Here is a 25,513-nt window from a genome sequence, read left to right on the forward strand (position 1 = left end):
CAACGGCGACGGGCAGCGACTTGCCCGGCCAGGCACAGAGCAGGATGGGGCCCCAGGCTGTGATCCCGCCCAGGCGGCCCGACGCCGCATACTTGCTCGGGACCCATCGCCACCCCACCGTCCCGGCCTCCAAATGAGCAGCCCCCCCATGGCTGCTTCCTCGAGGCCAGCAGTCACCGGCCCTCACACTGCGAGAGGAGCCCCGCTGTGCCCCGCCGGCCTGCTCCACCTGACCTGCTCCCTCACGGTCCCTGCAATGGCGCAAGTCCGAGCATCTCTGACAGCTACACCGCCCCAGGGGAGGAAGTGGCGGGAACAGGCACCGCTGCGGGGGTTATCTTTTAAGCCAAGAGTGAAAGCTGACCTAGGCTTCTCTCTGACCCCATCAGCACGGCTGAGCCGCACGTACCTGGTCAGGAACAGGTAAGCCCCAGCCATTTATACAAAAATCTACGTTTTAAACAAATCTTACTTCCGTTCATGAGGCGTCTCTGTGCTCACTGAGTGATACCTCACAAGTTTCCTCTGCGAGACCCCTGGGGACCCCTTGGCAGGCTCCGGGGGCTCCTGGCACTCCACTGGGACGTGGCTCAGGGTGTTGGCACGCCTTCTGAAGCCCCGCTGGGGTGACAGCGGGGCGAGCTCTTCCGCGGGGTGGTCCTCTGGGTCACTGGACAGGTCATCCGAGGAGCCGAGGAGCCTGAAGGAGCTCTCGGAGACCGGCAAGGCCTCCTTCTCACACACAGACGGCTCCTGGCAGCAGACAGACAGCACATCAGACACATCACAGGGCACTTGTGAGATTCATAACTCCAATTCCAGCGGCAGGAAAACATTTCAGTATGCATATCTTCTGATTATAAACGCCGTCTAGAAGCCACCAAAAGTGCAAAGCAGTAAAGGCCCATTAAATGCCTGCTGTTAGAGACAGACACTTGTTTGCAGGACAAATGGGGAAACTACCAAACGCAGGTGTGAAGGCCGTAAATTACAGCTTGCAACTGTCCCAAGCAAAGCTGAAATAGTTCTCTGTCTAGAAGACAGAACTCTTTACTGTTGCTTATAAGCAGACAGTTGTGTAACCTGTCCGCACCGTTTAAACAAATCAAGTTCTTTATCTCAGCCAAGTGGGTTCATACATGTCATACCCATATTTTAAGACTCTCTCGGAACTGGACCTAATGTTAAGATTTAACCTGGTAATCCTGAGGGTTAAAAATTATATCCTGTATTATTCTTAGATACGGAAAAATCTCTCTAAGCACTTCTTGCCGTGGTTCAGGGCAAATCTCTCAACTTCTCCCTACACTTTAAGTTCCTCATCTGTAAAAGGGCGCAGTGAAAATTTATCTCACTGGGTGTCGGAATTAAGCAAGATAATACAACCATAAGTACCCGTTCACTTAAAATGTTATGCAAATGTAAGTTATTATTTATTAGGTACTCAGTGAATTTACTGAGTGGGTACGCAAACACTTGTTGAGAACCATGACAATATCTTCACACTGCAGGCTTGCCAGATGCATACTTTTTCAAGGGAATGAACTGCCACCACTCACACTTAGTGCTGCACACCCAAGACATGGCTGGGGGCCAATATATTTTCCTCAAATCAAAAAACATAAAATAAGACGAAGTGTGCCAGCTTGTCCCTACTAGAACTGCTAGAAGGGATAAATAAATCAACACGAAAAGCGAAAAAAGAAACGAATGCATCTAATGGTGGACTGGAGAACCTAAATTCTTCTTGTTCACCTGCCCCCGCAGTTGAGTGTCTTTTAGATGATGGGTATTAAGGATTTTAAGAAATTAAATTTATGTTTATTGAGGAGAGAGATTATACAAACTTAATTTTTTAGTAATCAGATTTAAAAGGCTTAATTCCCAAAACATTATGAAACGTTAATTACTTTAAACATAACTTCAATTTTTCATTCTTCAAGACTCTACAGTTGCAAAGATTCTTTTAATTTAAGGGTTTAAAAATGTGTCTAAGACAATACATCAAGCAATGGCCATCATGCAAGCCTGCTCATCTCAACTCTCATTAACCCCTCCAAATTACATGGACCAGCTCACCCTTTGCTTAACCTTACACCTGAAAGGGCCACTCAGATGCTCAGCTTCTTTGCTTCTAGACAATCCATTTATTAGAAGAGATTCAATTACATAAAAGCACATCTTTACAACAGTTTCTTAATCTCAGGATGAAAAAATATGTAAAGAAGTGCAGACAGCCACACATACAATACACATAGGTAACTTTTGAAAAGCTGTATTTCTCCCAGAATTACCCTAGAAATTCAAGCTATGTGTATATTCCCAGATCTGTGTTTTGAAGAAGAATAAAAAAACAAGCAAAAAGACTTTCTGGGAAAGTCACTTAAGTGATATGAATTTCTTCACAGTATGTTTATTTGAACTAATCTGGAACACCTTTTTCCCTGTCCACTTCCACGGTACAATTCCTACAGTTACCCCAAGATTTAATTCAGAAGCAATACTGCCCCCTACAACCCCACCAGCTTTTTCTGGTCCCACTGACCAAAAATATCATCCCTCCCCGGACTCCTGTGACCACTGAGCTACCACCAGCTCTTACTTGAACTCTCAGGCGCACAGCACTCACCACTCAATGCCGTGTATCTGTCGCCTCCTTCCTACCAGATGAGCTCCCAGTGGGGAGGGGCTCTGTCTTATTCAGCTATATCCAGAGCATAAACAAACCATAGTGCTTCCACACTTCAAATGAATTGTGGGCAGAATCAGTATGTGGGCAACGGAGCACAGATGACACTACATCCCACAAGATTCTAACTTAGAAAATCACATGCAGAAGGTGGGTGTGTCTAGGGTCTTGCTCCCCCAAGTGGGTCAGCATTTTAGGCCTCACCCCAGGCCTATTGAATCAGAATCTGCATTTTAACCAGACCCCACTAAAGATGCACCTTAGAATTTGAAAAAGCACTCCACTAAGGCAGTGTTTCTCAAACTATAGACTCTAACACATTAGTAGGTAGTAGTATCAATTTTGTGGTCTTTTTCACTAAACTTTTCAAAACAGAATAGAAAAAACCAGTATGTACCACATATTGTTTACAGTAAATTCTGTTTTGTGAAATTTTATGTGTGAGTGTGTATGTTTGTCTGTGAACCATTTTGCATTGTTAAATGTGTAAATTACTGTCACTTATGGTCTAAAAACTTTGAAAGCCACATGCCCCAGAGGGAGCTCAAAAGAACTTGATTCCTGTAGTAGGGAGCTGGCTTTCACAAAAACTCCCCTCTCTTCCATCTGAGGGCATTCTGGTCGCAGAAGGAAAGCTGACTGTCCCAGCACAAAATACAAAATCCACTTTTCTGGTAGTTTCTGGTGGTTAAAAAGTTCAACTAACTAGGTTTAAATACGCTTGTATGTCTAGAAAGCAAGAAATTAAAACAAGGACATAGATACAGGTTTGTCACCAAAGAGAACTGCCGACTTGCTCGCTGTCACAAAGCTGTGCCCATTGGTGACAGACTGAGGGCGGAGGCTTCACTGCTTATTTATAAAAATAGTAATGTTTAATTATAATCATAGAGCCAGCCAGAGGATAAAGTAAGTTTCAGGAATTTACCCTACATACTTCTCAGAATTCACAAACCCAATTTTGAGGTTTCTCTAAATTATTTTTAATATTTCATTTAGATTTCATTGGAAAATCGATTTAAGAAATCCATTGACTGCATTGTGCTAAATTAGATCTCAGTGGTCTAAAACTGCAATTTTGTTCCTTTGCTTATGGGATAGCATCTGCTTTGGTAGGTAAACCTTTTTTCTTGGAACAGAACTGCATGACCAGCCCTCCACCTGCACCTGGAGGTCTGGAAGCACCAAACTTTTCATGATTGGAGATACGAGTTTCTTTTGTTCCCCTTCACAGACCCTGTACATAGGGGACGAGGAAGACCCATGTGCTGGTTTCTTCAGGGGGTCACTTAAAAAGAAATGTGCTTACCTTACTGGTGTTACTTAATGTGCTAGACGCAGAGCTGTCCAAGTCCAGATTGGCGGAGTGCTCCTGCAGGCCTTTGGCTTTATTACCCTGCATAAAGAAAGGCAGTTACGACCCCTGAGGTTTTGCAAAGGAAGCGACCTGATCTGTTTAAATAAGCTCAGGAAAAATGCATTTACTGAGAAACACTGTTGAGTGCATATGTGCATTGAGACAATCATATTCTTTTAAGCCAACCTGAACCTGAATGCTTCAAAGCACCTTTTGGATTAGTCATTGGCAGGATGACGGGCAGGGGAAGAGACATGTCTAGGAAGAGCAAGTGCTGAAGTGTGCACGCTCAACATCGCTCTCCTGAGTCACACGGCATCATGACCTGCCAGGCTGTGACACCCAAACCGCCATCTCTCCACTTGGGAGCTCTCCAAAGCAGCCCCACTCCAACTCTGGTTTTGTAAGTGAAATGGTTTTAATTATCTGTAAGGTTGCTGCAAAATTCTCAGAAACATCTTCACACACAATAAAATTTAACTTCTACGAAAACTAAAGCATGATTCATCAAATGGAGTGGTTCGTGAAATAAAAAAGAACTGTAAGAAGACAACTGCAAGCTCCAGAAAGGTGCAAAACTTTGAGAGAAAACCTAACTCTTATTTCTTAGAAGTGCCATCGAGGGTATTTACACCCATGAGAACGAAGGGGGACGGGGTGGTAGTGATTTCTTAAAGAACCCCCAGATTGGAGCATCATACACATACTCGTTCTTCCTAGAGAGCTGCAGGCCACAAACTTTTTCTGTAACGGGACAGAAAATAAAGCTCTTATGCTCTGTGGTGTCTGTGGCAACTACTTGACTCTGCAGAAAAGCAGCCTTAGACAACAGGTGAATGAACTGATGTGGTTGTGTTTCAATAAATCTTTAGTTACAAAAACCAGAGATGAATGGTATTTGACCCAAGGGCCACTGTTTGCAGATCCTGCTTAGAAGTTCCAGACATATAACAATAACAGCTGACAATAACTGGATTTTCAAATTGTACCTAGCGACACAAGGGAGAACGGAACCCACATGTTGGCGTATCTAATCCGTGCTCTTTAGAGGGACTAGCCAACAAATAACATTCTCTGGGAGACAAAAATTCCATGGATATAATCTACAAAAGAGTGAAGTTTTTTTTAAAACTAAGGCCAAGTTAAAACCTGAATTTTACGTGAAGGTAACATTATTCGAAGACTGAGAAGACATTTTAAAAGGTCTTACCCTTCTATACTTCATGATGAACACTGATGGAGTGAAAACAAAGAACTGAATCTCATGCTCTCTCAAAAAGTGATTTAACTTAAATTAAGAGAAATTATGGCACTTACCCGGGACAAAATACTTTCTAAAGACTCTGTTAAAGATTTCTTTGCTTTGTTCTTCAGCATATCTAGCCTAAATCGAGTGGCACTAGATGGCAATTCACTTCCAATATTCTCTGCCACAATCTGTGATGTCTAAAAAATAAAACAATGTAAAGTCAAGTCACTTAGAGCCTCCTGCCTTCCTCTTTTCCTACCTTTTAAAAAAAAAAAAAGGATTGAAAAGTCTCTAGGATGCATCTTTTTGACCCCAGGCCATATTCTTTCTGTGACCTCTTCTCATCTGTCACTTGGTGACATGACTGCAAGTCCAGGAAATAATTTTGCCTCAAAGAGTTGCTTTGCCTACTCCAAATGTAATGAGGAGATCTGCTTAGAAGCCAATCAGTTAACAAAGCAGCTTAGAGCTTGGGCCTTGGGGCTGGGTCAGAGATATGTCATTTATTAGCTGTGGCCTTATGCAAGTTACTTACTCTGAGCCACAATTTCCTCTTCTGTAAATTGAGACCAACCTCAAGATATAATCATAGCACTGTGTTGCACTGTGATTAAAACAGGTAAAGCATTAAAGCACTGGGCACAGCTTCCAGTACTAAGGGAGCTATGATTAGCTCTTTAGAGTAAAGTAACAACTTAATTTTGGGGGCATTTCACAGGGTAAGACAAATTAATCAACTGAAGAATCCATCCCCCTCTGCCTACAATAATCTTCATCCCCTTCTACAGAATCCTACTTTTTCCTCTCTCCCACCTCTTCTTTCCATCATCCCATTCGTTCTCCCCTGCAACGAAGCATCTCCTCCTTAAGTGACCATAACATGAAGCTAAATCTGTTTGCCAATCACAAAATGAAGTTTAATGTTACTTATTAACAGAGGTATGCTAAAATAAAAATTTTTTAATCCTCAAAATTAAACTGCTGCTTCTCTGGATGCTTACCTGAATGCTTCCTGCTAGATGATGATTGTTAGAAAAGAACCACCACATCCTTCATTACTCTAAACATCGACTATTCCTTGCTGTTGTTACATATTTCAAGTATATAGAGAAGTGTGCAGATTAATACAATAAATGCCTTCAATTCACCCCAGCTATATCCTGCAGGTGTTGAGAACAGTGACACTCACTCAACAAATATTGACCAAGTTATGTACCATGGGTGGGTGCCTTATTAACTGCAATTTGGTCCTATGCAATCATTTACCAAGAATAAGAGCTTACCCAGACACAAAGCAGCCTCCAGAGCAAAGGGAATTACCCATAAAGGAGCTCAGGTACCTGTATTTGACTCAACACTAGCTCACTCACAAAGGTACAAAGCTGTAGACTTGCTTTCAAACTCATAACAAAAGTTTTCATAAAAGAGAAGCATTTTGAATTGTGTTGACATATAAGGAAAATAGTGGGTAAAAGACTAGTAGTATGCAGTAGATCCTACACAGAAAACCTGTGCTGGTGTTTTGTTTTTGTTTTTGTTTTTAATAAACCAGCCCACTAGAGTCTCTCTGCACTTCAGTGCTGCTTCTGCTCTCCTCTACAGTCTAAAATCATTCTTTTCTGTCTATCGTCATAATTCAAATGCAACCTGAAAATTCACATTTAGAAAATAATTCATGCTTAGAAAATAATTTCATTTAGGAAATAACACATTCCTTGTTTATTTTAAACTAAGCATCTAGACGTTTCTCCTTTAAAGTTCCTAGTTTGCAGTTCTAGAGTGAATTGTACCACAGTGCTCACACTGCCCATCCCAAGACAGAGGGGAGAACTCTAAGCCTGAACATTTGGAGCCAAGTTTCAAATTCTTAAGCTAAAATGAAGTCCTCAGTTGAGAACCCACCATCCTAAGCTGTCACAGCATATTCACCAGCAGCTTTATTCACAATAACCAGAACCTGGAAACAGCTTAGGTGTCCAACAAAAGGAGAATAGAGAAATAAACTGTGGTATGGACACAATGGGATAAAAAGGAACACATTACTGATTTATGCAACATCAAAAACATTACGCTAAGAGAAAGAAGCCAAAACTAAAAGAGAACATACTGTATGATTCCATTTATAGAAAGTTCTAGAACAGTCAAAACTAACCTATGGTGGAAAAAAAAATCAAAAGAGTGGTTGCCTGAGGGACGGAGGACTGACGGGGTGTGGGGTACTTTCTGGAGTGATGGACATGTTCTATATCTTGAGAGCGGTTGGGGCTAACTAAATGTATGAAATCCTTAAAACTCAACAGATGGTTCACTCAAGATTTGTGCAACTTACTATATGCAAATGTTATCTCAAAAAAACAGATAAATACCAAACTCTCGTTAATGATAGGCAAACTAAAGTGTTTGGGAATCAAGAGTACTAACATCAGAAACTTGCTTTGAAAGGCATCAGAAGTAAGGTGGCGTAGGAGACGGACAGATACACGGCAGCAAACACAACAGTGCTAAAAACAGTTTCAGCCAGATGGTGGGTATAAAAGTGCTCACTGTGCAATTCTTTCAACTTTTCTGTATGTCTGACAATTTCTGTAATAAAATGTCAGAAAAAAAACTTATCTACTAGATAATGGACCCAGGCATATCAATGAGTAATTACATAATATTAAATTTTGATAATTAAGCTCCTAAAGGGCATGATGATTAAGATGATGTCCTTGGACCTCAGACACATGGGCTCCACACTGCCCAGGAAACATCTTGACCCTGTTCCCCATGTCCTCGTGTCTCACATGGGTATCATGCCACCGAACTCAAAAAGGCGTTGTAGAAAAAATGGCAGAAGTCGTGTAAAAAATTAAAACTATGTCTGATACATGGCAAACATTCAACCAGTGGCAGTTGATTTAATATTATTAATTTCTGTACCAGTTCAGTGAACACAAGCAAAAATGATTAAAACGTGGTATCCTTTAAACTTTATTAATTTATAGACCTTTGTCCAAACTGAATCCTTTCCCGTAAGATCAAAGGATTCATTCAGTTTGTTTTCTACTTTATAAAACAATCCCTCTACCAGCCTCCAACACCAGCATTTTAGTCTGAAAAACACGCATGGCATGCAATCACCATGGCTCTGAGAAGTACAGTCCTGAGACTGTGTTCATGTCTTTGATCCACTTCTGAAAGCTGGTGGGCACAGACCACAGTTCCATTTCTCTCTGGTCAAGTCATAACACATTTTCAAAGGTTTCAGGAATTTTTAGGAGTAACAAGAAGGTAATGAAATCCATGTAAACCATCTGGTAGCAGAAAGTAAGAGCAAGAATCTACTGGTGACTCTCGAAAGTCCATCTGATCCATCTATAAAGCAGTTGCTGCTCTGAAAAGCTAAGCTCAGAGCCCAAGAGGGTGTCCAGCCTGCGGGACCACCCAACCACTGGGGATCGGGGCAACTTCCTTACAGGCAAAGACACAAGCCTCTTGGGTTACAGAATGTTTAGAAACCTCTAGTGAAAGGGATGCCCAGATGCCAGTTCCACCTTGAGGCTCAGTCTCCTTTAAATTCTGTTTTCAAATGGAAAAAAGCATGAAATATATTTCTCCATTGTACTAGCCTATGTCCAAATCATAAAGATATTACCCTGTTCCATAAAAATGAGACTGCCCTGAGGTCAAAACTTCCCACCCACCAGAAATGCTTCATTCCCCTTTCTAGCAGTTATAAATTATTTCAAAGTTATTAATTTCCTGTTGGAGTAAGTTGGACTGACTCAGGAGGAAGAAAATCAGAACGTAGAACAACTGTCAGTGGCACAAAAGAGAAGAGGAAAGGAAACAAGAAAAGGAATAGTGAACCAGAGAATTAACTGAAAACTTAGACTGGGTGGCCCACCTAAAAGTGAACAGGTGGCGCCCAGAACTCGCAGGCGGCCTCAAGGGCACTGGCTGCAAGGGGGGGAACGTCAACACATAAAGGCCAAAAACACCACGTACTGGTACTAGGGTCGCAGCTAAGGGGCCCTAGAGCCGGCCAATGAGATTAAAAACAATGTTGGACACTGTATGTGATTAAGAGCTCAGGAAGGGCACATGACTGCCGAAGGCAACCGGAAGGGAGAAACAAATGGGGAGAGTCGCTATGTGCGATCCCAGCAAAACTGCATCACGGTCAGGTTACCAGAAAAGCAGGGGCTGTTTACAGGGAAAACACAAGGAAGAGAGCACATGACTGAGCTTTACAGTGCCTTCAGAATAGACACTCAGGGAGTGGTTTTTGGTGTTGTTTTTTTAAAAAGGCAATATACTTTTGGAAATTAAAGATTTTTTGAACATCCTTTACTGATTTTTCTCTAGATTTTCTGGCTTACCAGTAAACAAAAAAATAAAATGCATGTCTAGAAGTTATAATGGTTATTATGATTGACTTACACAGAGTTCAAAAAATGTAGGAAAATGGTCCTTGGCCCCATGTGTACTGAATCCCAAATGCAAAACTTTTCAAAGACAGAGACCTGCAGGTGGCCCCAGCTTCTGACACAGCACCCCTCACACAGAAAAGCTGAACAAAGCCGTGGGCAGTGGAGGTGGGAGGCGGACTCCGCACATCCGTCCAGCATGCGAGACGGAAGGAACACGCCCTCCATGTGAAGGGCTCAGCACCCAGGCCAGCGCCACCTGTGCTGTGTCAGAGCGCCACCGTACATTCACACGGCATTTATGTGACAAGAACTCGGGTACTTCCTGTAATTCTGAAGGCAGCTGTACAACGTCACTCCCACTTTATCAGGGAGAGGGTGAGGTGACAGAGACTGGCCCCTGCAGGTCAGGTAGCTTGTCTTGGTGGCAGCTACTTGTAAACCTCACTCTTGAGGTTCTATGCCACAGTCCCCCGTCAGAGCAACTGCCCCACCCCTACTACAACGCAGACAGACACTTCTCTCACCTCCTCCAAGCACAATCTAAATATTCCCAAGTTTTCCCAAGTTTACCGTACATGCAACAAATGAAAATAAAATAAAAGGAGAAAGAGGCTTCAGAGCTTCAGAAAGTCCTCAAGACTCTTTTATAGAGCATCGTGGTAAACTCATAAGAGAGAAAAAGAAAAAGGCCATACCTGCTTTACCTCCCCAACATGGACATGAACTTTTTGTTTCTCTTCATATAAACATCTCAAGAAAGAAATAATCAATTCATTCTCTCGCTGCTCATTTCTTGGTCTCAGTTTCTTAAAGGGGGAAAAAAAAAAGAATACATTAATGTTTAATTGTCACCAAAACTGCTAAGCCATCCCTTTGAAAATGCTAACAGCTTCCACCCACCAACTAGTGCTTTTTTTACCCAACCATCTCACTAGGGGGCACTGATGATCCTAAAAAGTGAGATAATTTTCTAAAAGAAACAGATAATGGAGCCAGTGGGCCAGATTAAGCTCTGATGTCCTTATACCTAAAATAAATATTTCGTATCAGTTAGAGGCATAGTCAAAGTATTTAATAAACAGCCCTGAAAACAGAAGAAAAGGACAAAATCTGTGCAAACACCCAAAGGTCAACATTTGTAAACCCTATGGTTAGGGACTGGAAAGGAAGACAGCAACTGGACCCCGGGTTACGGTTCCTTCCTCACGTCAAACGTGTTCACCACGGAGCACTTTCTGGCAGCCCCACCAGGCATGCACTTACACACAAACTTTCATGGCATGGACTCAGTTTCTCTCTTCTTTCTTTCTTTAAAAATTCCTTATATGCTTTTTATTTTTTAGGCAGGGCAGTGGAAAGACACACTGGACTAGAAATCAGGACACGCAGGTTCCAGGTGCCGCCTAGAAGTGTGACCAAAGGCCAGTCACTTAATCTTAGCTTCTCCATCTCCACTATGCACAAGATACACTCCAGGGTCTCCTCTGGCTCCCAGATTCTTTGGATTTGAAATACCAGTCACAGTTCATTTTTAGAAGACCATCTAACTTAATTATTTTCTCTGAGTATGAAGAAAACAAAACTGAATTACTCTGGGAATACACAAAGCTTCTAGTCTATAAACTTTAGAAACATACCTTTTTCATAATGACAGTTATCCACTGCCTTGCTCCTCCTCTCTGCCTGCCCTTTAAAACAAAGTCCAGGCGTAATAAATGCATCAGCTACACAAGCATCTGTGTCTGGGTCAGCGCTGTCTTTGGCAGCCCAGCTAACGAAGGAACAATCATTTTGCCCTCGTGGCACAAACTTTAGAAGCAGAAGTGACGCTAACCCAGACCTGTGACATTCCCTCTCTAAAAGAAAAAGATCATTTAAAATAAGTTGTTCCTGTTACTCAAGGAAATGACAGTAAATGATCAGAAGGGGTTGTTTTCACTGAGGACTTTCTATTCTTCCAAATTTCAAATCTAAAGATTAACTATTTTAAAGGCTAGAACAGATGATCTCACTCTGGATGCCAAGCCAGGGACCTTAATGTTATAAATTTTTACATGTTTTATGCAACAAGTGGATTTTTCCAGGGAAGGTCCCAATCAGATCTTCAAGAGAGGAAAGTGGCAGTCACACACCACAATCCCAGCTTAATTCTGCTGACTTCGGGAAGGCCACTGTGAATCTAAAGGCCCAGGAGGCAGGAGGACCTCTCACTCACTGCTGGCGGGACCGTGAAATGGTCCAGCCACTTAGGGAGCCAGTCTGGCCGCTGCTTATAGAACTGACCACATTCTCACCAGGCAAGCCAGCAATCGCACTGCTTAGTATTCACCAAAAGGAGTTGAAACTGTACGCCCACACAAAAGCTTGCATAGGAATGTTTGCAGCAGCTTTATTCGTAACTGCCAAAACTAAGAAGCAACCAGATGTTCTCCAATAGATGAATGGATAAACAAACAGGTACATCCAGACGATGGAATATTATTCAGCACTAAAAAGAGCTATCAAACCATAAAAAGACATAGAGGAACCTCAGATGCACACTGTGAAGGGAAAGAAGACCATCTGAAAACGCTACAAACTGTATAATTCCAACTATTTGACATTCTGGAAAAGACAAAACTATGGAGACAGTAAAAGATGAGTGGTTGCCTGGGGCTTGAAGGGGGGCAGAGGGGTGAACAGGTGGAGCACAGAGAATTTTTAGGGCAAAGAAACAATTCCGTATGGTACTATAATGGTGGCTGCATGCCATTATACGTTTGTCAGAACCCATGGGAGGTACCACACCAGGCGTGAACCCTAATGTAAACTATGGGCTTTAGTTAATAAAGATGCATCAATACCACCTCATCAACTGTGATAAAGGTACCACACTAAAACAAGACTCTAACAGAGGAAACTGATTGGGGGAGGGTGGGGGAGGGCATGAGAAGTTTTACAGGAACTTTTTCTGTGAAACTAAAACTGCTCTGAAAAATAAAGTCTATTTTTTTTTAAAGAGAGGAGCAGACAGGACAGAAAGGCACCCAAGAGCTGCCCCATTCTTTCCGCTCCTACTCTTTAATTAAACCTTGGGCTGCTCTCACAAAAATATGTCTATTTTCTTGGAGAAATTCTTCACAATCACTTATTTCAAAATATTAAAAAAGGCTAAGAACACAGTAATAAGGAGAATTATTAATATGTTTTCTTTTTCTCAACATACACATGAAGGAACCTACTCAAATGGACAGAAAATGAGACTGCAGTGAACACAGTGTACCACCAGAGCCGTCGCCCAGACACTACATCACAGAGCACCTTAGGCATCACAGGGAAAGTCGGTGAGGCTGAGAACACCATGTCTGGGGTGTCACACAAGGTCAAGAAATAAATCCCTCCTTAAAATAACTGAAACATGACTCGGGGCGACCCTCCTGTTGAGTGAAAACGATTCGCGAGGTGGCACCACCTTAATACCGCCCATGTGGCCATGTGACTTCACCATCCTCCAAAGGGGCAAATCACTCCTTCCTAAAGGTGATTTATAAATAGCCATGAGTCAGAGGGACAAATCTGAGGAAAATAATGGGGACTCAAGTTGGATAATACTACTTTGCAGTCAAAAACTAACTTGCTTACTCAAAGTTATCTACAGCGTCAGAAGTCAGGACAGTGGTTCCCTGGGGGTAGTGCTGACCGGGTTCTGAGGGACGGGACGGCCCTATTTCCCAGTCTGGGTGCTGCTGCACAGGCGTATTCATCTTATGAAAATTCACTGAAATGCAGCCAGTATTTTACTATAAGTAGAGTAAAACCTTTAAAAACTGTGAATCACTACATTGTACATCTGAGACAGGGAGGGTACAGCTCAGTAACAGAGCCCCTGCTTAGCATGCACGAGGTCCTGGGTTCCATTCCCAGTACCTCCATTTAAAAAAGAGAGAGAGAGAGACTATATTGTACACCTGAAACTTACATAATATTGTAAAAACTATGCCTCAAAAATTTCTTTTAACTGCAAAAATATTTTTTTAATTTCATTGAACTATACAACATTGATTGTGTGCTTTGCTATAGATTTCATTTTTTAAAAAGAGCAATGCAAAATAATTAATTGCCTATTAAAAGTAACAAAGCCAATTTTGTTACACTTCTTAATCTCATTTCTCTGTAAGTCAGTTGTAAAAATGATTTTAAAATCAATTTCTAACACTGGCTAATGAATACCAGAACACTGAGAAAGTCTATGGTCTTCTGAGGAGTCTATTTAAAATAGCGACGCTCACCTGGATACAACCACCAGACATCTTTTTAAAAAAAAAGATAATAAAATCTTACAAGAAATCATCTTTAAATCACTGAAAAGCCAACTAAGTTGATACATAGTCTACACAAAGTTGGGGGGGGAGTTCCTCCAACCATTAATCTTTGACTTGTTTAAAGTTATGTTATTTAATCCATTATCAACATCTATTGAGTCTCAATCTACTTGATTTACCTACTGAGTATTCATTAAGGCATTCCCTAAAACGCACTCATTCAGATGAAGGAAATTAAGACTTAGAAACATTTTCTTCACCAATTCCACCTGGTATGAAAGCAGTTTCTCCCTCTGAGGACAATGGATGTGGACACATTCAGCCAGTGGAGACAGCAGGAGAGAGTAAGGCCCCGCCTGCGGGTCACCCTCCTATATACCCACCTAGATATGTTGAAAATTGTACATTTCAAAAAGGTCATTGATAAAAAAAAAGTGCCTCTGCAGTGTCATGCGTCCTCTTAGGAAGAGGAGGGTTAGCAGCCCCGCAAGCCTATGGGGCACCAAGTCCTCCTCTCAGAGCTCAAAGCCGAAGCTGGCTTGCTGGCAGCAGTGGTAATCCCCAGCACCATCTGCACAGTAATTAATGATCTGCTTCTTTCCGGTTCTGTTTGGGTTGCACTTTTTTTTTTTTAACATGAAACACTGATTTACAAAAACAAATATGTATGCTTCAATAACTATTTAAGTAATCATGTACCATTTATTTCAATAGTAATTAGATTTGTTTTATAAAAATTTGCCCTTGGAGAATTCCTCAGAAAAAAACTATTCTCCAGGAAAATATTAACCAATCTATTTATAAGAAGTCTCATGATACTGCAAAGCCACTTTTTTCTTCATGTTTTCAAAACCCATGGTTTTTCAAAAACATCAACAGGCACTACTACCAAAAAATAAACCAGTGACTTGGTTTATAAAATATTCTATAAAAAACAAGATCGGTCATTGAGGAAATAATTTAACAAGACTACCAATAAGCCATCAGAAGAAAGCCATGTCAAATTTGCATTATTTAAAGAAAAGCCACACTTACAATGATGGAAGACAAAGTATGAGCTGGCTTTTCAAAGCCAATGAACAGAAGGACTTCCCTTTGTCTTTAAACCAATCAAAAAATTACAGTGCCTTCTACAACCACACACAGGGCCCTGAGATATTAACTGAATGCATTTTTTTAAGCAAACCTTTGTCACTGATTTTCTCTAATGTTTGTTTGTCATAATGTGTCTTAAACTTTCATGCATCAATGAGAATCTCAGAACCACATCCATTAGGAACTTGTCACTGCTGCAAAAGAATATTTTGGATATTACCTATCTTGATTCATCACAGTCTTCTGGGGAAAACTACACAGTGCTGCCTAAATTAAAAAGAAAACCAACTCACATTAGGGGAGGAACATACGTCTTCTATGCTTGCTAGAAAGATGTTCCCCAAAGTGACTTGATAGCACTAATACAGCAAAGTGGGCCAGCATCAGATGAAAACAGCCCCAGCTCCCATTACAAACGCATTAACAGTCAGAAGCAAATGTCCATCTATTTATGAATCCCAAGTACAAATCACATTAAATTTGCCTGAGAGGACTGTGTACTTAGAACTCTAAAGATCTTTGAAGAAAAAACAAAGTAGTGTGTCTCAAGTCAATTCAGAAGAAAACAAGAAAATTTAAAGGCAACTGGAAATTGTGTAAGTTATTCTAAGCTATTTATGAAATTTAAAAACCTTACTATGCTTTCTTTCTACAAACATCTGCCAATCCGACTGCAGAAAAACAAGGGAAGGAGAACTCTTAACTTGTGATTAAAGAAAAAGACAGTTCTTTAATTTTTCACTCTAACAGAAAACAGACCATGGGCCCTGTCTGCAGTCCTTCCCCCAGTGAGGAGGGAGAGAGAAGTCACAGTCTAGAGTTGCCGGCCTTCCTGTTTTGTTTAAAGACTCCTCTCTTTGCAGAACCCTGCCACTCTCCTCCCTCCAAAAGAGAGATTAATGCTTTGTTCTGCTGTGCTCTCCTCCCTAGAGAAGTGCCACGAAACCACAGAAAATGCCCCTCAGCTAAAGCAGACATGAAATTTTTGATGAGCTCATTAAAGATTCATAATGAACAGACTACAGGCATGCCAGCACACACAGCATGGTTTCCCCGAGAAACGTGCATCGAAATGTGAGGACAAGAGCGAGTTTCCGGGTTTACTGCAGAAAACCAACGAGCTTGGGTTTTGTTTTGTATTTTGGTTTTTTGTTTGGTTTTTTTAAATTTTTGTTTATTTGGGGGGGGAAGATAATTAGGTTTATATTTATTTATGTATTATTTATTTATTTATTTATTTAAATGGAGGTACTGGGGATTGAACCGAGGATCCCATACAGCTAAGCAAGTGCTCTACCACTGACATACACCCTCCCCACTCTGTATTTTGTTTTTAAGTTTGATATATCACATAGTAGGTAACATCATCTATTTTCAAAACTGAAAAATAAGAGAGGGGAGGAACAATTATGTTCAATTTCATGTACGAAATGTTATAGCCTTGAGACTCCCACAAGGAGGGCTGAATCCCCAGCAGGAAGGCGCGGGCAGAGGTTTCCTGGGGAGAGCAGCGCTCAGGGACCAAAGTCCAGGTCCCCTGTCTCCCGGGCTGAGGCTCTCTCCACTTCATTTCCTTTCTCTCATTCTTTGAAGGACAGCTCCCCTGGCTTAGTTATTTTCACAAGAAAACCAATTCTGACCTGGCCCCCTCCAGGGGGCTGTTAAAGCTTAAGCCAAGAGGAACTCGGGGCCACTTCCTCGGGGCTCTGACCGCTCTGCTTTGCAATTTTTTATAAATAACATTTCATGGATAAGTTGCCTGCCTTCTCGTTCCTTCTAGAAATTAGAAACCATTACCATACCTGAACCTCTTCAAAAATTGTCGCTTGCTCCTGATTCGTTAACGTTGTCAGGTGCTTCTGGAGTTCTAGTTTGGTTTTGGAAGAATTCATTCCTATTAAGAGATTTTTAAAAAGACAGAGACATGAGAACACTCGTAACAGCTATAAGGGAGAGTCAACACCTCCCATAATCACTCCTCTTTACATGAAAGGTGGGTGCTCACCCCCACCTCAGGCTCTTGAGGTTTCACGGAAATTCTAATCCAACATGTCGGTGATGATGCCGGTGACAACCAACATTTTTTGGTTGAGCCCTTGTGTGCTAGGCACTGACTTCAACTTCAGGCCTGGGTCATGTAATAGTCAGAACAATCTGACGAACAAGAGTCGATTAGCCCCATTTTACAGTTCAGGAACTGAGACTCAGAGAGCTCCCATAATTTCCAAAGACCACCAAACTGGGCTTTACCTCAGGTTTGTGTGGCTCCCAATTGCGTTTTTTCACCGCTACTCCATGTTAGAACACCTCACACAATCAGAGCATTGTCCTCAGAAAACTCTTGGGAGTATTTGTACGTTAACATTTGAAAACTGACCAGAGTTTTCCTTTTACATATTAGGCTCTTTCACGGAAAACTGATTTGTGTGGCTAACAACTTTTCTTTTCACCACCACTTGCTTATTAACAGTCTTAAGACTGTCTAGTTAACATTACAAAGGAGTGTGAGGAAAAGTCCTTAAAATAAAGTTGCAGTGTTAGTACCCGTTAGAATCTGATATTTCACAAAGTTCCTTCTCCACACATAAATGGCTAGGAACCTTTCGGCCTCTTCTTGGTGCCAGAGATAAACACCCCACATGAAGAGAGAATCTGGAATGAAAGGAATCACTGACCTAATGTTCGTGGAAAAACTGCTGCCGACTGCTCTGGGTCCAAGGGCAGTCCTGTCCCCATCCACCTGCCACCCCCGCCTGCTCCTGGGTGAGCAGCGGGGCAGGGGCTCCAAGCCAGATCTACCTGTGTCACTGAGGAGGGCTGGAGGGGACCTCCGACATCCGAACAGGGACTTGGAAATCATGCCTCTGTTTTACAGATGAGTTTGCTGAGGTCCAGAGAAGACAGTGACTAAAGGTCAGGGGGCCGATCCGTGCCCAGAGCCAGGGTGCCTCCCCCGACCCCTCCTGCTGCAGAAGGCAGAGCCCCACCCTCCTAACAGGCTGCGGCCCCTGCTCAAACTGTTGCAGCTCTCTCCGCTTCCAGAAGTCCTGCCTTTCCTCTCAATCTTTTTTTTTGGGGGGGGGAGCGAAAACCCTAAGAAGTCACCATAAAAATAAAAGGCAATTATTTAAGTGACTACTGTGCACAATACTCCATGAATAATATCATTTAATCCTCAACATAATCCTTGAAGTGGGCACTGTTTTTAGTCGTCCCAGTGTCTGTAGAAGAAGAAACTGAGGCACAGTGAAGTCAAGTATTTTGTCCAAGGTCATCAGCTAAGTAAGGGACACAGTTAAAATCTGACCCACATCTGCCTGCCATCAGGGACCACTCTGAAACACGCCACTGCTCCCCTTCACCTGGACAGTCAAGTCACCTGACACCAGTGGCTTTAATACCAAAGTGAATCGCTAAGTGAAATGAGGCAGAGAAAGACAGATACTATATGTTTTCACTTATATGCGGAATCTAAAAAAACAAAACAAAAAATACAGCAAAACAGAAACACACTTAAGATACAGACGACAAACTGGTGGTCACGAGAGGAGAGGGGAAGGTGGGAATGGGTGAAACAGGTGAAGGGAAATAAGAGATACCAGGGGATTAAACTACCAGTTATAAAATAAATAAGTCACAGGGATGGAATACGCAGCACAGAGAACATAGTAAATAATGTTATAACAACACTGTATGGTATGTAAGATATAAAAATATTGGATCATTATGTTGCACACCTGAAACTAATAATAATATTGTAAGTCAACTATACTTCAATTTAAAAAAAAAAGAGGTGAGTACAAGTGCAAAAGGACAGATGGATTTTGTCAGAGCACAATTCAGGTACTCTTATGGCAGGCTGGCAGGTCACAGCAGCCAGGGAAAAAACAGAGATGACTTTACTGAACTAACTACTGAAATGTTGAATCAAAACAGTGTTTAAATTTATGAGTAAAATTAGCACTTAGAAATCATTAGATGAAAATCCTCCCCCGGACATGGACGTCAATGACACAGTGTAAGCATCTTCTCTCAGACACACTGTTCTGTCTGATGAGACATTCATGTGTAGAGAAAAACCCCACGAAGAGGTGGACTAATTAGGTACACTTCTAACAGTCTCGGGTGAAGTCATACAATACAGACTACTCTTCACATTCAGCAGGCACAGAGCCCCTGCGACAGTTCTACCCCTGCCGTGAGGATGCCTCCATTCATTAGGTCCTTCCCACCCCACATTAAAACAGAGGTGGTCCTCCTGGGCCCAGTGCCTGCTCCCCACCGTGCACCCACCACGGGGCTTCTCACCACCTTCAGCCACTTCTGCGGGGTGTCTGCAGCAAGAAGGCAGCACTCCCCGCATGATGCCAAAAGCCTTTTTTTTTTTAATAGGCGAGAAGGGAGGCAAGAAACACAGCAGAGAAGGGTAACCAGAGTCCAGGGCTTTCCCAGACTACAGTCCCTCCAGGGTGGTTAGCGCGCTGGCCTTTGTGCTGTCCGGCTGAAAAGGCTCTTACTAGAGGGAGCTCTGAATCTGAATGGCTTTGCTGTGCTGGAGGTAAATTTATTTAGAGAGCAAAAGAAAACCTTAGTTCACCTTTTTTTTTTTCTTTTTAGTGAAAGTATAAATTCTTTCCAGCAATTCCCCAAATGCTCCTCTAAACTTAAAAAAAAAAAAAAAGCAAAATACCATGTAAGTAATACTAGCAGTTGTACATAATTCAAACAGAAACAAGAACAGAAGCCCCTCTTACAAGCTGTAAGTGCGCTCCAGAGTGCAGTGGCCACCATTACCCATATGTACACTGTATTTATTCTATTTTATAGATTCCAGAGCACACGTGACTATATCAATTGCTTAAGAAAACAGTCTTTAAGTCCTTTTTGTGGCCAAGTCACTGGTCCTCTCCACAGTGTATGAAGTTCTTGCCCAGATCGTGGCTTCCTATAAAACTACTCTTAATGGGAACATACAACGAGCTTTAATAAACCACTTCATTCTACTTACTAGGGAAGCAATATAGCAAAAAGCAAGAACCTCAAACTGTTCATAAAATAATCAGCATCTCCTCTAGTAAAGATGGCTGTAATAATGGGCCATCTACACTCTAGAAATGCTTCCCATCACAAAAGCAAAACACCCTCACCAGCCTCCTAATTGTGCTACTTAATGGATGTTTTTCCGTCAGCATCGCTTTCTGCTTTGCTTGGTATTTTATCAGGGAAAAGGATGAATTAAACGGTAACTCCAAAACTGCAGCAGCAAAATCCCTACCATAATCAAACTTTTCAGCTTTAAACTTCTGAAAGCTAAGCCAGACCAAAGAAAGATCTATCAAGTGGGACTCTGGAATCCTTCCAGTTCCTCCAGATCACGGTCTGCTTTATCTTCAAGGCCAGAGTCACTGCTGGTTCTTAATGAGCTCATAAGGGGCATTTCCGTCATCGTTTACCTTATCTTGACAACCACTAAGGAAAGGGTTAGTGATCTTCTCAGATGGGATCTCTTGTTAAAGCACAACTTTTCTTGTTCCCAGATATATTTTGTATAATGTCAGCAAAGAGTAACAACTAGGAAAACACAGTTTAAAATGTTTATCATTCTGATTCATTTTAAAGAGCACTGGAATGCCAGCAAATGAACCTTTGAGGACCTTAAGATGATGTCAATTTATCTTTAAAAAAGGAAATCAGATATCACTTCACACACGTCAGAATGGCTACCATCCAAAAACAAAACAAAACAAAACAAAGCAAAACAAAAACTACAGAAAGTCAGGGGGAGGGCACAGCTCAGTGGTGGAGTGCGTGCTTAGCATGAGCGAGGGTCTGGGTTCAATTCTCAGTACCTCTATTTAAAAAAATAGATAAACTAATAAATAAATAAACCTAATTACCTCCCCCTTCCAAATAAAAATAAATATAAATTTTTTTAAAACCCAGAAAGGAGGTTTACTTACCCCTGAAATGTACAAAATAAATAATCCCTTTTCTGCCCACGAAGTGGTGAGGATTAAATGGATGATAACACATGTTAAAGAAAACACCCAGCTCAGAGCCAGGCACATCTTAAGTACATGATCAACATTATCTGCAAACTGTAACATTTATTGCAGTTTCTCCCTAAGCCAAATTTCTAGAAACTGTTGTCCATACTCACAGCACCATTTCCTGTGCCCTTTGTAATGGGCTTCTCAACTGCCACCTGTCTTCCGGCCACTCCACCCCATTAAAACTCCTCTGGCAGAGGTCACCGATGACCTTCTGATCGGGACACCCAGTGGAAAGTCTTCCCTCTTATCCTACTAGCCCTCTCCATGGCAGCCAACGTGACTGAGCGCTCACATCCCTTTGATTAGCAACACAACTGGGGTTGTACTCTCGGATTCCCTAACTCCTCCACTACCCTCAGAGCCCCTTGGAGGGAAGGTGGTAGCAGGGGGTGCCTAGTGCAGTGGCTGACACACAGAAGACATTCATCTGCTCGAAGGGGTCCCCGCTCACCCTCCGCCCAGGCTCACCCTCGATCCGCTCACAGAGCTTGTGCAGACCCTGCAGGGGGCAGCCCTCACACAGCTGGGCCGGCGCCCTGGCCGTCCGCTGCACCGCAGCCACCGTGAAGGCCTGCTTCAGAGTCATCATGATTTCATCAACCTGGACAGAGAGAAGGCAGACCAGTCAGCAAAAGGCCACTCTGAAATGAGCTGGGCAGAGGGCTCAGGACTCTGCGGAAAGACTCGGGATTTTAAGATTCTTCTGAAGCATCAGTCACAGGCTGACAGAAAATAATCATAATAACTGCTAGGATTACGTTCAGTCTGAGAAACATGATGAATGTGCAAAGCTCTTCCAGGAGATAAGGTAAAAACTAGGCTCAAACTAAATACTGAGAGAAAAAGCCAAGTCTTCTGATCAAAAGTCCAAAATATTTTTAAAATGCTAATAAAGCAGGGGTGAAAGTGAGCAGGTCTTTAAGAATAATGAAAATTGAAAACACACACCCAAATAAGGCTCAGGTGTGTGCTAACTAGCTAACTGTTAAACAGCCATGGATAAATAATTAAAGCCAAATAACATGCCAATGAGGCCATATGGTTTTGCTAAGGAAAGAAATCAGTGAGGTTGAAATCCCTTGTAAAGGAAACTTCAAGGTAAGAACGGCTCCTTCTCACTTACCAGAGCCTCGTTTGTGCACTGAAATACGTAACAGACGAAATGAAAGCCTCCACCTCCTGAAGACTCTCGGCAGATAAACCCAAAGTGGTCCACGTGCCTAATACCCTGCGGAGGCGGGAAGAGAGAAGGGAGCGGTGAGCTGTCTCCAGAAGAGGCACCAGTGCCGGACATGCAGCTTCAGATTTACGCAGTACAATTTTAAAGGACACTACATAAAGGTATTATTTTCTCAGGTATTTAAAAAATCTAAAAACACCTCTCAAATGTGAAGTTCTACTAAAATGTTACCCTGACTACCCCCACAGTAAGAGACGTAGCATCTGAAAACTGGAGTTTTTCATGCTCATTTTACCACTAAAAGGAAGCAGAGAAAAGCTGACACAGAAAAATGAGAACTTTTCTTAGGTATCAAGGAGTAAGCAGATGAGACATTGATGAAAAAACACAAGTGTACCCACACACACGCACGCACATGCACACACACACACATGCAGACACAAAGGTTAAGAGAAAAGATTTATCATCTTTGTACTCCTAAAATAAGAAATAGGTAAATACTGAAGTAAACTGGAAGGAACAATGAATCAAAAATCATACAAAAAGAATGGAGAAGCTTTTACACATAAGATATTAAGGCCAAAGCTCTACCACAGTTCTTAAGAGCTCTTTCAAATAAATATTGTATGCACACTTGTTTTGAGAGTATAAGCTAAGAGGCACAGCAACACAGATAAGACTTCATCCATAAGCGTGAATACACAGGGTCTCCTGAAATCGCCAGCATGCAGAGATCTGAGTGCTGACACTCTGAACGTCAGGTGATCATGTCAACCACACCATTTAGGAAATGACAAAAACTATCACGTGCAAAGGTAAATACTTAATAATAACATTTCAATAGAAATAGCACCTCATCAAGATTAAAAAGTCTGTGGAGAATCTCACTTTCAGGTCAAGTATCTCCCAACAAACGGGCAATCACCGACACAGTCTAGCATCTCAGGCAACGTTCTCCAACAGCAAGTTAACCAGATGCAAGAGGTTACTTCTCAGGGGAGTGTGATTTGGAAAAACTTTTCCTTGGTAAAGGGTTCCCTATTCGACTGTATTCATGAACATTCATTGTTGTCACATTTTGGGGGGAAAAATATTCCCTGTTGAATCCATATGTAGATCATGTTATAAATCAAACAAGGAGACTTTCATTATATCTTATTTTGAGAAAATGGAAATCAGAAAATGAGTTTTAAAAAGGAGGCATACAATAACTTTAAGCGATTTCATATTTGCTAGGAGATCCTGAGTAAAACTGGCATAGCCCATTACAATTGACAGATTCTCCAAAATCTCCCTGTGAAACACACCCAGGAGATTATCAAGAAAGAACTCAAGGAGACACTGTATTCTGAGGATGACACCCTTATAGATAGTCACTATTTATTATATTTTAAGGAAAAAGAAATAATGATCTTTGGTAACTCAAAAGTTAGGAGTTTTTGTAACGCAGAAATATCTATTTAAAAATATATATTTGTATGTATGAATGCATATATTAACACACACACGTACACATATACATACACCTGGAATTATGACTGTGGAATATAACTACAGATGATTTAAAAAAGGAAAGTAGGTTCTCCAGTAGATTATGGTTGCTAAAAACAAAATACTTGATTTCAAAATTATATTCACATTTTGCCTTAATATACAAAAGGAGGAAGAAATGAAGATCACAAATTGGGTACTTACAAAGCATACACCTTGTAACCTTAACCACTTCGGCTCAGTGACAAAGTAAAAGAATTTATTAAAAAATTCAATGGCTCTTGAGCTGATAACCCATCTCCATTTACCTGAGAGCAAAAGGATATCTCCTTAAAATTTTTCTCCAACGCTATTTTTTTGGTGTCAGGACTGATGAGGTAAACTTCCGATTGACCAATCTTAAAAGATAAACAAAAAAAGCAACTAGCTTTTCATGAAAATTGAATTCAAATTTATTACACAAACTTTCTCATTTCATGACCTATGAAAATAAAGAACAAAAGAGTCAAGCTCCTATAGAATTCGGACCATCTCATGCAGAAAATCACTTCAAGGTTACAATCTATCCTACGGATTTCGGGTAGCACAGACGACCATCGCTACTTTCATCTACAACAGGCAGCAGTCTTGAGATGAAAGGATCAACTATCCGTAAGTTAGCAGCAGAGCCCCAGGTCCCATACCCAAGTGTGGTAAGGCACTGAGGTTTCTACATGAGTGAATCTCCCTGCGAATATGGAGCTTCGCTTTTACAAATTCCAGAACACTTTCTAATGATAACAAAAGTCTTCTTAAATTACTGTTAAAATAATCTACCATTTGTTGAGTGCACACTGTGAGTTAGGTATTCACCACTGCTTACCTGACCTTCTAAAAAAGTTAGAGCATTAGCATAAATTAACACTGACTTACAAACTTGAGTCAGCCTAACAGATATCCTAATAGATGTCCGTTGCAGCAAAGGACTGTGTTGCAATAGCCATGTTAACTGTGCAGCATCCCTCCCTCACCTGCTGCTCCCTGAACCCAGGATTCTCTTCTAGATGACCACAATGAAACCTCTGCTCAGTGAAAGTCACTTTCTCAAAGAAGTCTTCCCCGATACCCCAGCTGCTCTCACAGGATCCTCTACTTATCCTTTGTGATATTTAATCACAATTTCAGTGAGACAATTACTTGTACAATCAGTTGTTGGTCTCCTCCTGGAATCTAAATTCCACGTGAGCAGAGACCGTGCCTGTCTTTGCTGTTTTTCCTGCATGTTGCAAGGGACCCTGTATACAGCAGTCACACAATAAGTACTTGAAAAATAAATGCACTGAGCAGCTTTCCCAATGACACTGAGAGTTTTTGTCTTTTTTTAAAATATAAATCACAGGTTAAAGCACAAGTCTGACTGTCAACATAACACTCTTTTCAGGATACTAGGTCAACATGAAAAGAGGAAGAAATGGGTCCTATTTACTCTGTGACACACCATATTGATCTTGGACCTGCATACATGCACACAGCCAGCTTCCTCACCCTTCGCCACAGAAACCAGACATTACATTTAAGTTAATTTTGCTCTTTCTAGAATGTCAGTCAGCCTTAAGCCAAAGAAGAGACAGAGGAGACCGAGGGACAGTCAGTCCCCTGTATCATCGGAGGCCAGCTCACTGTTGGGAGGGCTCTGAGTCTTGT

General features: G+C 41.6%; 1 protein-coding gene across 3 annotated transcripts in view; it reads right to left on the bottom strand.

Moving 5' to 3' along the window:
• The window catches only part of TBC1D1 (TBC1 domain family member 1), a 181,187-nt gene that overhangs the window by 75,521 nt on the left and 80,153 nt on the right, over window positions 1-25,513 (bottom strand). For all 3 annotated transcript variants that reach the window (XM_015243989.3, XM_015243990.3, XM_072945268.1), the window contains exons 3-10: window positions 24,139-24,228; window positions 22,283-22,387; window positions 21,628-21,760; window positions 16,909-17,000; window positions 10,406-10,516; window positions 5,364-5,492; window positions 3,999-4,085; window positions 473-753 (exon numbers count right to left, since the gene is read on the bottom strand). In XM_015243989.3, coding sequence (XP_015099475.1) covers window positions 473-753; window positions 3,999-4,085; window positions 5,364-5,492; window positions 10,406-10,516; window positions 16,909-17,000; window positions 21,628-21,760; window positions 22,283-22,387; window positions 24,139-24,228 — 1,028 coding nt within the window. The remainder of the gene's footprint in view (window positions 1-472; window positions 754-3,998; window positions 4,086-5,363; window positions 5,493-10,405; window positions 10,517-16,908; window positions 17,001-21,627; window positions 21,761-22,282; window positions 22,388-24,138; window positions 24,229-25,513) is intronic.

Source organism: Vicugna pacos, chromosome 2, assembly GCF_048564905.1.
Source record: "Vicugna pacos chromosome 2, VicPac4, whole genome shotgun sequence".
NCBI lineage: Eukaryota > Metazoa > Chordata > Mammalia > Artiodactyla > Camelidae > Vicugna > Vicugna pacos.